The sequence below is a fragment of the Balaenoptera physalus genome, assembly GCF_965194825.1.
Source record: "Balaenoptera physalus genome assembly, chromosome: 3".
Classification (NCBI taxonomy): Eukaryota; Metazoa; Chordata; class Mammalia; order Artiodactyla; family Balaenopteridae; genus Balaenoptera; species Balaenoptera physalus.
In genome coordinates, this window is record NC_138890.1 from 94,190,971 (window position 1) to 94,208,320 (window position 17,350).

Consider the following 17,350-nt stretch of genomic DNA (forward strand, 5'->3'; position numbering starts at 1 on the left):
GCAGCTGAACTTGGCTGGTGTTGACTAGTTGCCTCTAGGTTAACACGGCGTAGGCACTGGGATGATTGCTCCTGGATGTTCAGTTATAGCTCATACGGCTTCAGTTAGCCTCCTGGCCCACATGTTGAGAGATCAGATTTCTGGCTCACTCGTTGTTTAAGTCCATTCATCCTTTTGATTATCTAGCAGCAGTGGGGTTCTAAGGCAGGTGGAAATGCCAGTGTATGGCTTTTTTATCAGCTCATTCCTGAACTTCATGGCCTGTGAAATGGGCTCTTTGGTCACTATTGATGTCCATCGGGGTCCCCTATTTCACACATAGCTGTTCTAGACCCGGAACAGTGTTGTTTTGCCTTGCTCCAGGACTCGGGTAAGCGTTTTGTAATGTCTTCCACCTGTTTATGATGCATTGTAGACTGCATATAGCTGTTGTTCCATCACACTATATGGTGGCTCTGTCCCCTTCCATAGCTGGGATCAGAAACCCAAGAGTACTCTTTTTATTATTTTGCTCTCGGAACAGGCCCCGACCAAACCCTTCGGGAAAACTGGTCACGTCAGATACACAAGCCTGTACCTGAGTTAATATGGCTAACGCCTGTGTCTGTAGTTGTTTAGGGGTAACGGGTTGGGGGTGTCCAGGTCCTTGCATTTTGTCTGTACTCACCAGCTATCCCGCTGCAGTCAGATGAGACATGAGTGCAAGGCTCTGAGGTTAACAGGATGTCACCAATGGAAGAGAAAGACATCTCTCATGGTAGACAGCTGTCACAGGGCCCCATATGCTAGTGGACGGCCACCTCTGAATTACCCCTGCAACCTTCCATTCTCCGTCCTTATTTCCCGACAGCTTGGTGCTCACGGGAGTTTCCCCGGCCTCCTGGCTGGCTCGTCAGTTGTTGGGCTGCACCCCGCAGGCCTGCAAGACTTTGTAGTTGCCCAGCCACAAGACCGAAGTAAGAGCCCAGAGCCAGTGACAGAAACATCAGTGGTTTATTGGACAGGGGACTCTTACCTGTCTGAAACCAAAGGTTCTGCAGCAACACCCCTACTGTGGACGGCTGGCAGCAAGCAGCATATGGCAACAATCTATGCTACTTGGGAAGAAGGAGGCTACCAATTATAGGGGAATTGATGTCAGGTTGGCTCATCAGTTACCAGGGAAACTGGCAGAGGGGCATGGCCCTCACAGCCCCTCAGGTTAATGCCCATCACCAGGGCGGATGTTTCCCTTTAATAAACTAGCAGGTGGAGATGTTCTCACCTAAGGATTAGAACAATTACCAGCTGGGGCAAGGGGTAAGCACATTCACGTGAGTAGGGTGTAAGTGAAGCAGGCACTGGTGGAGCAGGGGATGTACAAAGAGCAAGAGAACAGCCATCTTGAGTGGCCTGATTGTACAGCATGATGTAGCCATAAAAACTAGATGACTAGCAGCATTTTAAATTATTCTTGAAGACAGAGCCGTCATTCACTGAATAGCACCTCTTCCACGAGTGTAAAAATCCATGCAAAATTTTTACTAAGTTTTACCACCAGATGTCAGCCATTCACTGCACTGGTAACAACTACCCTGAAGCAATCTTGAGGAGGAATCTATAAATGTGGATGTCTCTTTCGTCGCTCTTTCCCTCTGTCTCTCTTTCACCCCTTCCTGCTAATGGCTGTCAGTCTATCAATCAATCATCTATTGATCTAGCATCAATTTATTTACTTGTAATGCACATATTTATTTTAATCTATCTAAATAATAAAAGGGATATACTAGGTATTTTAAGAAAAGTAACACGATAGAGAGTTTAACTATTTACATATACAAATGTGAAAACTTCACTAAAAACATTTTCTAAACTTTGATCTGTAATTCAGACTCTTTTCAGTCCAGGAACTGTGGGACCAATGCAATGTTTTGCAACCTTTGTTTTCAGAACATACTTTTAGCTGTCACCTGGAAGTTTTGTTTTTTGGAACTTTTTTTAGATTCTTGTTGTTACTCTGGAATTATATTCTTATTGAAAAAGTATCAAAAATATATTGAGAAAACCATACAATACTTGATTTTTAGAAAGGCTCTAGGGTGTTTGATTAAAAAGCTATTGGAGAATTATGGAAAGAGAATTTTTCCCTCCCAACAACTATCAGCAACTTCCATTTTAATTTTTTCTTCTATCAAATGCCTTCTTAAACATTAACATATACTTTCTATGATCCCTTACTCCAAACTTTGTCAGGTCCCTGGTTCTACTTCTATCACTGAACTTAACACAGTGAAATTATGCTTTCTTTCTTCTCTAGATTGTGAGCTACTTGAGGTTTGGGAGCTTAGCAGGTATCTATCAATAAATGATTTTTATTCTCTAGACATGGAATGCAGCCAGCCTATGGTGGATTGTTGATTGCCTACTCAGAAACCATTTTCTTCTATCTTTTCTTCCTATCTGAATTTTGTTTAGGTGTATAGGACTTCTCTTGTAGAGCCATGGGACTTAAGGAAAGTTGATCCCACCCAAGCTTCATGCATGGGACTGAGTGATCTAAAAAGAATCCCATTCCCTTTGCTAAGGATTAGCTCAGAAATCACCATGTGATACATGTTAGGGAACATTTTCTTAGAAGGTTCAAGAAAAACTTTCCTCCCTCCTGAAAGAGTTGACTACAAGGAGGACTGGTGGATAAATCTTTGCAAATCCATTGTCATTTCTGAAAAAGAAACACTAGTGTTCTCGTGTTTCTGAGTTCTTTGGGGGGTTTATATGGATAAGGGGAGAGTAAGGGAGTCTCTCTCAAAATTTCAGACACCTACTAGACACATCTTTCATATCCCATAGAAAAAGCATTCAAGAGAATGAAATCAACACAGAGGAAAATAGCTGTGGTGGGTGGGGTGGGTGGGGGAGAGAGAACAAGAGACCTGATGTTATTTATCCTCTGTGTCCCTTTATCCTCTTACCCTAGAATTTTTATGAGCCAAGGAACCAAGAAATTTCTCTCTCTCTCTCATTTTATACCATTATAATCCAATGATATAAGAGCTTTGATAGGGGAAGTCTGTCTAAGCATCTGGAAAAACATCTAGAAGCTAGCAGGGCAGTAAGGGCATGGCCTTTTGAGAAAGAAGTTGAATATGGCTTCCTCTTGGAGTGAGAATGTAAGGAGGCCTCTGGGGGTAGAAGTCTCCTTGCTGTTCACCTGTCTTTTCTGAGTTGAAACAAAATTCAGAGCCTTAGTGAAATTCTTAAAGATTTCTATGAATCTTACAGCTGTTGGAAAATACAGTAAATTGAACTTCACCAACATTAAAAACTTTGAAAAACAGAGTTGAGAGAATGAAAAGATAGCCCATAAACTGAGATTAAATATTTATAAATCAAATATCTGATAAAGGGCATTTATCTAATACATATAATGAACACCACCTCATTTTCTAAAACTTTGGACTAACTTGAGATTTTATTACAAGTATAATTTGTTTTTTTCTTTGTCCTGTTCAGTAGATAAAGTACAGTTTTTAACTCTTACTAGCAGACCTCAGTAAATTAATATATGAGATAACATCAAGTATATCAGATGCAGTTAAATCCAAATTCTTCCTCATGGTTTTGATACCCTTTTTGTTGCAGCAACCTGGCTTTCCAGCCCATCCACCACTGCTCACCTAAACTATCCTGACCTCTGGCCCTGCTGCTTATCCCATGACCTGACCAGCATTGTCCTTTTGCCCTCCTCTCCCTTACTTAAATATCACCTTCTTTATTTAAACTCCGTGTTCTTTTTTTCATAACTAATATTTATTATGTTTATCTTTTACCAAATATATATAAATAATAAAATACATATTTACCAGTGTAATATATAAAATGCTATATTCCTGTAAATTTTCTAAACTCAGTGCTCTTGTATCAGAGGTTTAACATTGGGTAAAAGCAGTTGGGGAACATTGTATTCACGTGTCTTAAAGTGTTTTCTCTCAGAAGCACTTTCTAAAGACAAAGTAGAATGTATGGAACGTATATAATATAATGGAGAAATTTGTTGGACACCATCTTACTTAAGTGATCAAAAGTAGCATCACCAACAGTGGGGCAAGCTGACATTATGAGCCTCCTGATATGAGGCAGTGGGAGTCAGGCAACATCACAATCATGAATCAATCATGAGGAAACAGGATTGGTTCAAGATGGCGGAGTAGAAGGAAGTGGGCTTACTCCCTCTTGTGAGAGCATGGGAATCACAACTAACTGCTGAACAATCATCGACAGGGAGACACTGGAACTCACCAAAAAAGATACCCCACATCCAAAGACAAAGGAGAAGCCACAATGAGACGGTAGGAGGGGCACAATCACAATAAAATCAAATGCCATAACCACTGGGTGGGTGACTCACAGACTGGAGAACACTTAACCACAGAAATCCACCCACTGGAGTGAAGGTTCTGAGCCCCACGTCAGGCTTCCCAACCTGAGGGTCCAGCAACGGGAGTAGGAATTCCTAGAGAATCAGACTTTGAAGGCTAGCAGGATTTGATTGCAGGACTTTGACAGGACTGGAGGAAACAGAAACTGCATTTCTTGGAGGGCACACACAAAGTAGTGTGCACATCAGGACCTGGGGAAGGAGCAGTGACCCCATAGGAGACTGAACCAGACCTACCTACTTGTGTTGGAGGGTCTCCTATGGAGGCGGGGTGTGGCTGTGGCTCACCACAGGAACAAGGAAACTGGCAGCAGAGGTTCTGGGAAGTACTCCTTGGTGTGAGCCCTCCCAGAGTCTGTCATTAGCTCCACCAAAGAGCCCTGGTAGGCTCCAGTGTTGGGTTGCCTCAGGCCAAACAACCAACAGGGAGGGAACACAGCCCCACCCATCAGCAGACAAGCAAATTAAAGTTTCACTGAGCTCTGCCCACCAGAGCAACACCCAGCTCTACCCACCACCAGTCCCTCCCATCAGGAAGCTTGCACAAGCCTCTTAGATAGCCTCATCCACCAGAGGGCAGACAGCAGAAGCAAAAAGAACTACTATCCTGCAGCCTGTGGAACAAAAACCACATTCACAGAAAGACAGACAAAATGAAAAAGCAGAGGACCATGTACCAGATGAAGGAACAAGATAAAACCCCAGAAAAACAACTAAATGAAGTGGAAATAGGCAACCTTCCAGAAAAGAATTCAGAATAATGATAGTGAAGATGATCCAGGACCTCAGAAAAAGAACGGAGCTAAAGATTGAGAAGATGCAAGAAATGTTTAACAAAGATCTAGAAGAGTTAAAGAACAAACAAACAGAGATGAACAATACAATAACTGAAATGAAAACTACACTAGAAGGAATCAATAGCAGAAAAAATGAGGCAGAAGAATGGATAAGTGACCTGGAAAACAGAATGGTGGAATTCAGTGCTACAGAACAGAAAAAAGAAAGAATGAAAAGAAATGAAGACAGCCTAAGAGACCTCTGGGACAACAGTAAACACAACAACATTCGTATTATAGGGGTCCCAGAAGGAGAAGAAACAGAGAAAGGACCTGAGAAAATATTTGAAGAGATTATAGTTGAAAATTTCCCTAACATGGGAAAGGAAATAGCCACCCAAGTCAAGGAAGTGCAGAGAGTCCCAGGCAGGATAACCCAAGGAGAAACACACCGAGACAAATATTAATCAAATTGACAAAAATTGAAGACAAAGAAAAATTATTAAAAGCAACAAGGGAAAAACAACAAATAACATACAAGGGAACTCCCATAAGGTTAACAGCTGATTTCTCAGCAGAAACTCTACAAGCTAGAAGGGAGTGGCATGATATATTTAAAGTGATGAAAGGGAAGAACCTACAAACAAGGTTACTGTACCAGGCAAGGATCTCATTCAGATTTGACTGAGAAATCAAAAGCTTTACAGAAAAGCAAAAGCTAAGAGAATTCACCACCACCAAATCAGCTCTACAACAAATGCTAAAGGAACTTCTCTAAGTGGGAAACACAAGAGAAGAAAAGGACCTACAAAAACAAACCCAAAATAATTAAGTAAATGGTAATAGGAACATACATATTGATAATTACCTTAAATGTGAATGGATTAAATGTTCCAACCAAAAGACACAAACTTGCTGAATGGATACAGAAACAAGACCCATTTATATGCTGTCTACAAGAGACCCACTTCAGACCTAGGGACACATACAGACTGAAAGTGAGGGGATGGAAAAAGATATTCCATGCAAATGGAAATCAAGAGAAAGCTGGAGTAGCAATACTCATATCAGATAAAATAGACTTTAAAATAAAGAATGTTACAAGAGACAAGGAGGGACACTACATTATGATCAAGGGATCAGTCCAAGAAGAAGATATAACAATTATAAATATATATGCAGCAAATATAGGAGCACCTCAATACATAAGGCAAATGGTAACAGTTATAATAGAGGAAAATGACAGTAACACAATAATAGTGGGGGGCTTTAACACCTCACTTACACCAATGGACAGACCATCCAGACAGAAAATTAATAAGGAAACACAAGCTTTAAATGGCACAATAGACCAGATAGATTTAACTGATATTTACAGGTCATTCCATCCAGAAACAGCGGATTACACTTTCTTCTCAAGTGCACATGGAACATTCTCCAGGATAGATCACATCTTGGGTCACAAATCGAGCCTTCGTAAATTTAAGAAAATTGATATCATTGATATCACATCAAGCATCTTTTCCGACCACAAAGCTATGAGATTAGAAATCAATTACAGGGAAAAAAACGTAAAAAACACAAACACATGCAGGTTAAACAATACATTACTAAATAACCAAGAGATCACTAAAGAAATCAAAGAAGAAATCAAAAAATACGGAGAGAAAACTGACAATGAAAACACGACAATCCAAAACCTATGGGATGCAGCAAAAGCAGTTCTAAGAAGGAAGCTTATAACAATACAAGCCTACCTCAGGAAATAAGAAAAATCTCAAATAACCAATCTACCCTTACACCTAAAGGAATTAGAACGAGGAGAACAAACAAAACCCAAAGTTAGTAGAAAGAAAGAACTCATAAAGATCAGAGCAGAAATAAATGAAATAGAAACAAAGAAAACAACAGCAAAGATCAATAAAACTAAAAGCTGGTTCTTTGAGAAGATAAACAAAATTGATAAACCTTTAGCCAGACTCATCAAGAAAAAGAGGGAGAGGACTCAAATTAATAAAATTGGAAATGAAAAAGGAGAAGTTACAACAGACACCACAGAGATACAAAGCATCCTAAGAGACTAGTACAAGCAACTCTATGCCAATAAAATGGACAACCTGGAAGAAAGGGACAAATTCTTAGAAAGGTATAACCTTCTAAGACTGAACCAGGAAGAAATAGAAAATATGAACAGACAAATCACAAGTAATGAAATTGACACTGTGATTAAAAATCTTCCAACACACAAAAGTCCAGGACCAGATGGCTTCACAGGTGAATTCTAGCAAATATTTAGAGATGAGCTAACATCCATCTTTCTCAAACTCTTCCAAAAAATTGCAGAGGAAGGAGCACTCCCAATCTCATTCTATGAGGCCACCATCACCTTGATACCAAAACCTGACAGAGATTACTACAAAAAAAATTACAGACGAATATCACTGATGAATAGAGATGCAAAAATCCTCAACACACTATTAGCAAACAGAATCAAACAACACATTAAAAGGATCATACACCATGATTAAGTGGGATTTATCCCAGGGATGCAAGGATTCTTCAATATATGCAAATCAATCAATGTGATACACCACATTAACAAATTGAAGAAGAAAAACCACATGATCATCTTAATAGATGCAGAAAAAGCTTTTGACAAAATTCAACACCTATTTATGATAAAAACTCTCCAGAAAGTGGGCAAGGAGGGAACCTGCCTCAACATAATAAAGGCCATATTTGACAAACCCACAGCCAACATTGTCCTCAATGGTGAAAACTGAAACCATTTCCACTAAGATCAGGAACAAGACAAGGTTGCCCACTCTCACCACAATTATTCAACATTGTTCTGGAAGTTTTAGCCACAGCAATCAGAGAAGAAAAAGAAATAAAAGGAATACAAATTGGAAAAGAAGAAATAAAGCTGTCACTGTTTGCAGATGACATGATACTACGCATAGAGAATCCTAAAGATGCCACCCGAAAACTACTACAGCTAATCAATGAATCTGGTAAAGTTTCAGGATACAAAATTAATGCACAGAAATCTCTTGCATTCCTGTATGCTAACAATGAAATATCAGAAACAGAAATTAAGGAAACACTCCCATTCACCATTGTAACAAAAAGAATAAAATACCTAGGAATAAACCTACCTAAGGAGGTCAAAGACATGTACTCAGAAAACTATAAGACACTGAAGAAAGAAATCAAAGATGACACAAACAGATGGAGTGATATACCATGCTCTTGGAATGGAATAATTGATTTTATGAAAATGACTATACTACTCAAAGCAATCTACAGATTCAGTGCAATCCCTATCAAATTACCAATGGCATTTTTTACAGAACTAGAACAAAAAATCTTAAAATCTGTATGGAGACAAAAAAGACCCCCAACAGCCAAAGCAATCTTGAGGGAAAAATACGGAGGTGGAGGAATCAGACTCCCTGACTTCAGACTATACTACAAAGCTACAGTAATCAAGACAATATGGTACTGGCACAAAAACAGAAATATAGATCAATGGAGCAGGATAGAAAGCCCAGAGATAAACCCATGCACCTATGGTCAACTAATGTATGATAACGGAGGCAAGGATATACAATGGAGAAAAGACAGCCTCTTCAATAAGTGGTGCTGGGAAAACTGGACAGCTACATGTAAAAGAATGAAATTAGAACACTCCCTAACACCATACACAAAAATAAACTCAAAATGGATTAAAGAACTAAATGTGAGACCAGACACTATAAATCTCAGAGGAAAACATAGGAAGAACACTCTGACATAAATCACAGCAAGATCTTTTTTGATCCACCTCCTAGAGTAATGGAAGTAAAAGCAAAAATAAACAAATGGGACCTAATGAAACTTCAAAGCTTTTGCACAGCAAAGGAAACCATAAACAAGACAAAAAGACAACCCTCAGAATGGGAGAAAATATTTACAAAGGAATCAACAGACAAAGGATTAATCTCCAAAATATATAAACAGCTCATGCAGCTCAATATTAAAAAAACAAACAACCCAATCCAAAAATGGTCAGAAGACCTAAATAGACATCTCTCTAAAGAAGACATACAGATGGCCAAGAGGCACATGAAAATTTGCTCAACATCGCTAATTATTAGAGAAATGCAAATCAAAACTACAATGAGGTATCACCTCACACCAGTTAGAATGGGCTTCATCAGAAAATCTACAAACAACAAATGCTGGAGAGGGTGTGGAGAAAAGGGAACACTCTTGCACTGTTGGTAGGAATGTAAACGCATACAGCCACTATAGAGAACAGTATGGACATTCCTTAAAAAACTAACTATAGAATTACCATATGATCCAGCAATCCCACTACTGGGCATACACCAAGAGAAAACCATAATTCCAAAAGACATATGCACCCCTATGTTCATTGCAGCACTATTTACAATAGCCAGGTCATGGAAGCAACCTAAATGCCCATCAACAGACGAATGGAAAAAGAAGATGTGGTACATATATACAATGGAAGATTACTCAGCCATAAAAAGGAAATTGGGTCATTTGCAGAGACGTGGATAGACCTGGAGACTGTCATGCAGAGTGAAGTAAGTCAGAAAGAGAAAAACAAATATCGTATATTAACGCATATATGTGGAATCTAGAAAAATGATACAGAGGAACCAGTTTGCAAGGCAGAAATAGAGATACAGATGTAGAGAACAAACGTATGGACACCAAGGGGGGGCATGTGGCAGGGTGTTGGGGAGGTTGTGGTGGGATGAATTGGGAGATTGGGATTGACATGTATACACTAATATGTATAAAATAGAAAACTAATAAGAACCTGCTGTATAAAAAATAAATAAAATAAAATTCAAAAAAAAAATCATGAGGAAACAGATGAAGCCACGCTGTGAGACCTTGTGCAAGACATCTGGCCTGGACTCTTAAAAGCGTCCATGTTTTGGAAGAAAAAAATGACAACAGAATTACTCTAATGGAGACTAAAGAGATATGATAAATACATCATGTAAATCTTTTTTTTTTAATTTTTAATTTAATTTAATTAATTTATTTATTTATGGCTGTGTTGGGTCTTCGTTTCTGCGCGAGGGCTTTCTCTAGTTGTGGCAAGTGTGGGCCACTCTTCATCGCGGTGCGCGGGCCTCTCACTATTGCGGCCTCTCTTGTTGTGGAGCACAGGCTCCAGACGCACAGGCTCAGTAATTGTGGCTCACAGGCCCAGCTGCTCCGCGGCATGTGGGATCTTCCCAGACCAGGGCTCGGACCCGTGTCCCCTGCATTGGCAGGCAGATTCTCAACCACTGCGCCACCAGGGAAGCCCCAACATGTAAATCTTAATTGGATCCTGGATCAAAAACAGAAAGCTCCAAAGGGCATTTGGGGGACATTGGGGGTTTGAATGTGGGCTACATATTGGTTGATATTAAGGAATCAGTGTTAACTTCTCGGTTGTAATAGTGGTTTTGTGGTTATGCAGAAGAATGCCTAGTTCTTAGGTGATACGTGTTGAAATATTTAGGGTAAAGGTTATGACATCCTCAACTTATTTTTAAATGGTTCAGCAGAAGTTATAAATTACGGCATGTGCATGTGTATTTATGTGTGTGTGTGTGTGTGTGTGCACATGTGAGAAACGGAAAGCAAGTATGGCAAAATGTTAATCACTGGTGAATCTAAGCGAAGGGTATGTGGATGTTCTTTGTAATAGTCTTCAGTGTTTCTGTAGCTTTGAAATTGTTGGGGAAAAAGATGGGGACAAAAGAACATCATATTTTGCTTTCATGTTTGTTTTGGAATGAATAGGATTGAATGAACAGCAATAATTTATCTTTTTATAACTAAAGCAACCACCTCTTTTATTAATTGGAAGCTACCTGTTTCAATCAACCTTGGTTGAGTAGAAATCATAGTATAGATATGGATTTTAGGCCTCAAATCTCTGCTCTTGGTCCTTTGTATATTTTTTATTGTCATTATTATTGTGACAAGCCAAAGCTGAGCATTTGTTCTTATGTTCAGTATTGCCTGTGGGCATTTGAGACTACTTTCACGAATACTTTGGTGTACCTAATCACTCAATGTCCCTTTTTAATGCTATAGTTTAACCATCACACACATAGCTATTTCAGTAAACCCCTTTATCTGAAAATATGGTTAAGTGGTTATGGTCTTAAGGTAATAGTAATGAATATCTGCTATTTTTTTCTTCCCAGAATCTACCCTATTCAACTGGCAACAGTATCTGAAATTTTCTTGGGGGAAATGAATCCTTTATAAATCGGCAGTGTGGTTACTGTGGGACGTGACCCTGCCCAGTTTCGATGCATCACACTTTCCCTGCCCAGAGAGACTGGTTCTGAGGTTCGTGCATGAACCAGATCAGGCCAATTAGTCAACGTATTGGAACCCTTTAGAAAGAGAAGCTATTTGTCTCAGAGTTACTGCTGGTAGGATTTACACTTAGAGCTGCCGATGCCACTTTTATTACCACATGTGGAGAGTCTGCATGAAAGTGAATCCTAGAGGGAGGGGAGCCAAACTGAGGGATGGAAGGAGGCAGGATCCTGATAGCATCATCTGAGTCTTGGAATCTAGCCACGCTTGGGCTTTTCAGTTATGTGTATGTCAGTAATAATCCTTTTTCTTGATACATTATTAGTCCTTGATTATTATTTTCATTATTATATATTATATCATTATTAATTCTTAACAAATAAAAGTTGTTCTTCAGCCTATTTTTTTGGGGGGTTTTTTAATTGAAGTATAGTTGATTTACAATGTTGTGTTAGTTTCAGGTGTACAGCAAAGTGATATATATATACAGGTTACTACAAAATATTGAGTATAGTTCACTGTAGGTCCTTGTTAGTTATCTATTTTATGTATAGTGGTGTGTATATGTTCCAGCCTATTTGAATTGAGCTGTAATTAATGACTGAAGAAGTCTGACTAGAACGTGTTTGCAGAGCAGAGGTAGAGTCACAGATGTGGAGGGCAAACTTGTGGTTGCTGGAGGTTGGGCGGGGAGCAGTTGGGGAGGATGCGTTGGGAGATTGGGATTGACATATACATACTACTATATGTAAGGGTAGATAACTAATAGGGACCTGCTGTGTAGCTCGGGGAGCTCTTCTCAATACTCTAGAATGACCTGTATGGGAGGGGAATGTAAAGAAGAGTGTATATGTGTATATGTGGCCAATTCACCTTGCTGTGCAGTAGAAACTAACACAACATTGTAGATGAACTATACTCTAATAAAAATTAAAAAAAAGAAAAGAAAAGAAGCCTAATACAATGGCATATAAAATCATCAATTCTAGAACTTGGAATTTCAGATCATTCTGATCTTAACCCAGTGTCTTTCCAAACTGAACATTGGCTAAAACTGGGCTATGCTAATGAATAACACTTTCTCCTTATCTAGAAGTGAGTTGTAAGAACCAGTGCAATTGTGCTGTTCCATCCACATGCATGCTTATCCCATAGTTACTGCACAATATCTTTTTTTCAAAAGACATGGAGAATGTTGTAGTATAATAGAGGAAATAAACAGAGCATTCTCAATTGACCAGTTTATTTATTTTAGGAGAGAGTATGTATAACGAAATGCATTTTTGCTCAGAAATGAAAAGGGTCCTCTCTGGTATTGTCAAACTTGTTTTTATAAACTCCTATTTTATATTTTATTTTGGTATATCAATCTTGAGTACTTTATTGTCAGGTTTTCATAGGTAAACCCCTTCCCTATGACAGTACAGTGTGTACTCAATTTTGGAGCATGGAAAATACATGTACTTGTTTTGTACCTGTAGTTTGGATATATGATTGACATCTTTGTGCTCTGGTATTTCAAAAATTTTAAGGCTGTAATGAGAAGTCACATTTACAATCATCAATATATTCTCTACAATGAATATGCTCCCTTAATTAAATCATGATGCTGGAAAAACACACCAAATGGGTTTGGTTGATTCTTGTCTCCTTTAGATGTGATCTGACCCGCCCCCAGCCCCTTCACTGCCACACACAAAAAAACAAAAAACAAAAAGCAAACAAACAAAAAAACACCCACAAAAAAACAAAAACACAAAGTCTAGCATGGTGACCTGCTGAAGACATGAAGGTATCACTTGTATTTTATCTTTTGTCTGATGCTTTTTTTTAAAGGAGGTTATAGGGAGGCCCCTAGTAGCCTTTCTGTGTATGCATCTAAGTTATTTCCCATGGTGGGATAATCGGTGTCAGGGAACTATAGAAAGAAGCTGCTGGTAGGTAAGTTCTGGTCCTGAAGGTAATTTGCATCTACGTTTTCTGTGATCTAGGTTTGAGGAACTGGGGTGGATCACTTCTGGGCCAAACCATCACTCTACAGAGATCACATATTTGAGAAAATGGTTTTGTGTACCTAATAATTTGTTTTCAGGCTCAGCTACTCTCTGGAGAACTGTATTTCTTGGAGACAGTCCATGGAACACTGGGATCCAAATCACCAGGGATGCTTTTAAAAAATGCAGCTCTCTAGGCCCCATCCAATGTAGTGAATCAGAAACTCTGGGAATGGGACCAAGAGTCAGTCCTCTTCAAATAAGTACCCCAGTTGGTTCTTACATTCATTGAAGTCTGAGAAGTATTGCTATAGGCTACATCAACTTTGACTTACATCACCTTTGAGCTACTAGGTGATGACAGTCAGGGGAATAAGCTCAAATACCATGTCTGTGGCTTCCCTTGTCATTCAGCTACTTAAATATTTAATTTATATAACATCTGAGTGAGACTTTAAAGATGCATGGGAACTTTGAAAAAGAATATGCTGATTTAATAAACTAAGAAGAAAGCTTAGAACAAAAGATTTTATGCATATGATAATTCAGGGCCAACTCAGTGAATGACAAAGCTATTTTTTTAACTCCCCCAAATAATATTCTCTGGATAATTTATTGTAAAAAAAAAAATCAAGCACAGCTGTTTCCCTTTGCCTTATTAATAAGTCAATTATGCCCATTTTAATTATCCAATTTAAAGCATTTAACAATTAAGGCATTCAGATCTTGGTACTAATGGTCATATCAAAACACCTCAGACCCCATCTTCTCTCTCCAAACATCTGTAAACTATAATTTATGTGAAAATATAGCTATCCACTTGTAGAAATTGGCAAAGTAATACAGCCATTCTCAAAGACAGTGGTTTTCAACTCTGGCTGCACATTAGAATTACCTGGAGAAATTTAAAAATATGACCTATAGCAATATCCTATGGTAAGCCAATCAAATCAGAATTTCTGGAGGTAGTGTCCAATCATTTTTTTCTTAAATTCCCCAGTGATTCTACTGTGAAGGAGGATCCATTCCTTGAGGCACTTCCCAGGCAGTGCAATATCTAACTCAATAAATGAAGTTCAGCTAAGAACAAAAATCAGCAAAGAGATTGCCTGAAGTCAGTGCAGTTCATTCATTTCGAGTCCGCCATCTTTATTTAAGCCAGGTTAGTAGAATAAGGGTGATGTTCTAGGACAGGATGGTAATGCAGACTTTCTTTTTCTGAATTTTCTTTTTTATAATGCCATTTGCTTATATTAGGCATATGATGCCATGTGCTATATTAAGGGGCATATGTAAGAACAGACCTGCAAATGTATTTGTCTATTCTATGGATATTGTTGAAGATTTTAATTACACAACATGGTGCTATCTTTCAGAAGATACTTGGGAGCAAATTTTTCTGATCTTATTATTAGGAATTCTAAATGTTTAACTGGCTCATGAATCATGTAACTAGTCAAGTTTTACTTAATGAGCTGCTAGAAAGTTTAGAGCCAAATTCTCCCCATGAACAGCTGTAATAACAATTATTCTTGTACAAATTTTCCCATTTTTATCTTTGTTTTCCCTTTTTCTTTACCACCTCCTTATAATTTATCATTTTGATCTAGTTTTCTTTTTTTTTTTTTTGAATCCATGAGCCACTATAAAACTGTTTAGGAACAAAATTAGGCATACATAACTCTAAAGATATGTAACTAATAGAGCTGATGATCATAATACAGTACCACAAAAGATGGCTTAGTGCAAGTCAACTAATTTCCTCAACGTAAGAAAAGTTGAACAGCAGCAAAGTCAACCTATAACATAACACATTCTGATGTTGAAATACAAACATGTAAGATATAGTGAACAGGCACACATACACCAGAATAGTGCTGTTGTGATTCTACATTTACATGTTTACCACTAACGTGGTGAAAGGGGCATAAAGGAGTGGTCAGAGGGAGGAAAAGTGTGTTCTTCATTTGAGAAGGAAAAAAAAATCTTTCAGTTAGATCAATTTGGTGTCAATTATGAGGGAAAAAAATCTAGGTTAAGTTAGATATTTTAAATAACTTAGCTGGAAGACAATTTAAGTTTTTTGCAAAGTACTCTGTATTGCTTTCGTGATTAGTCAGTTAAATCTATAATATGCCACTACTAAGATACCTGAATTGCAAGTAGGCATTTTGAAGAAAGGGTTCTAGAGTCTGATTATTATAAAAAGAAAAGTTATCAGGTTCTTACAAAATTGCATCGATTATGAAAAAGGTGTTTTAAAAGTAATTTGTAGTCACTGTAAGAGATGAATATTCCTACAAATACATGCATATTTGGAATAAAATTATTCTTTAAAAAGAAAACCATTAGTAGTAACCTACACTGATGGATTAATTTGCATACGTAATTTGAGACACAGGTTTCCTCTTAGCTATGATCACCTTTTGTTAAAGTATTTACCTTCTGATTGATATACAGGCAAAAACCCTCTTTGAATTTTAAAAGAAAGCCTGGTTTTACACATGTATGTAAACTCTTAGGCTAGTTTTTAATTTATATCAGCTACATAATAAAGTACCATCTTAATTTTAATATATTTCTTTTGGTTGAAGACATTGAATAGGTTTCACTATATCTGTGGTTTGTGTAATTATTACAAAAGTTGTATACAAACCCTGCAAATATGCAAAAATTGCAAAATACACTCTGACAGCTAATGCTCTGAAAACACTTTATTACACAAATTACATTCAGATTCTGAAAATAGTGATCTAACAGTGTAACCATCTAAAAATAAGACATCCCCAAAACACACCAACTGAGGAAGAAAATTTAAAAAAAGAATTTAAATAGAGACTTTTTTTTCTTTCCCTCGTTGCAATATAATGTTAGTGATTTTAAAAAAATAGAAGGAGATTTAGCAGCTTTGTTGTCATGTAGCACAAAGTTTCTCTTTACTGCCACAGGCTGAGAATGCTGAACAGGAAAGGCACCAAAGAAAGACACTGGCAATGGAGGTGCTATTGGGAAAATACTGTGTTCAAGCAGAGAATCGGGTTATTTACAAACTACAGAAAAGTCTCAAAAATGCAGATGAGCAAACCTTCCATCATTAAATTACTAGTGTGATGGAAGAAGAGAACTGTTTATTCTACGTTCATATAAAGACAATGGCACTGTTATGAACTTTTAGGAAACTCCTCAACTAGAACCAGAAGCCAACTAAATCAAAACGAAGTAAATAAAATGTGTACAGTCCCACACAGACTAGTACAGTTTACAATTAAATACACAAAACGCTAAACGTGCTAAAGGGAAAGGAATCTGGCATTCTTGGCAAATTTCATCAACCTAAATCAAGCCCCGTTTTCAGGAGGAAGGTGCGGGTACAGGCAGAGGTGCTGAATACTCCTCTTCCGATTCACTTCCGTCATCATCTTTCTCCTGGTCACTTCCCTCCGTGCTAAGGCGGTCAAAGCCTTTTCGGCTGTAGCCTTTCCGGCTTGCGAAGAAGTTTCCGAGGTTTAAGCCTCCACTTCCCTTTCCTGAAGAAATCGAACAATGACAGAGGATTGAGGTAACGTTTGAACAAATGATTCTCAGTTTCCTTGTAAATCCTTATGGGGATGGGAAAGGGTAGATATTAGCGGGAAAAAAAAAAAAGTGACATAGAGGGATACTTATCCTACAGAGTCAGAAAGATACGATTCCACAGATTCATTAAAATAAATAAGGAAAAAAACCCAAAGCTCCCCAGGATTATGTGTTTCTGAAGGATTATTTCAGATTCACTTTTCACCTCCTGCCTTTTCCAGGCTCTCTGGAACGGGCAC

At 38.2% G+C, this 17,350-nt stretch overlaps 1 protein-coding gene across 8 annotated transcripts in view; it reads right to left on the reverse strand.

Moving 5' to 3' along the window:
* Nucleotides 1-16,231: 16,231 nt before the first annotated feature.
* PAM (peptidylglycine alpha-amidating monooxygenase) overlaps nucleotides 16,232-17,350 on the reverse strand; it is a 283,154-nt gene continuing 282,035 nt past the window's right edge. For all 8 annotated transcript variants that reach the window (XM_082458073.1, XM_082458071.1, XM_082458072.1 and 5 more), the window contains one exon: nucleotides 16,232-17,062. In XM_082458073.1, the coding sequence (XP_082314199.1) occupies nucleotides 16,887-17,062 (176 nt within the window). In that variant the 3' untranslated portion in view covers nucleotides 16,232-16,886. The remainder of the gene's footprint in view (nucleotides 17,063-17,350) is intronic.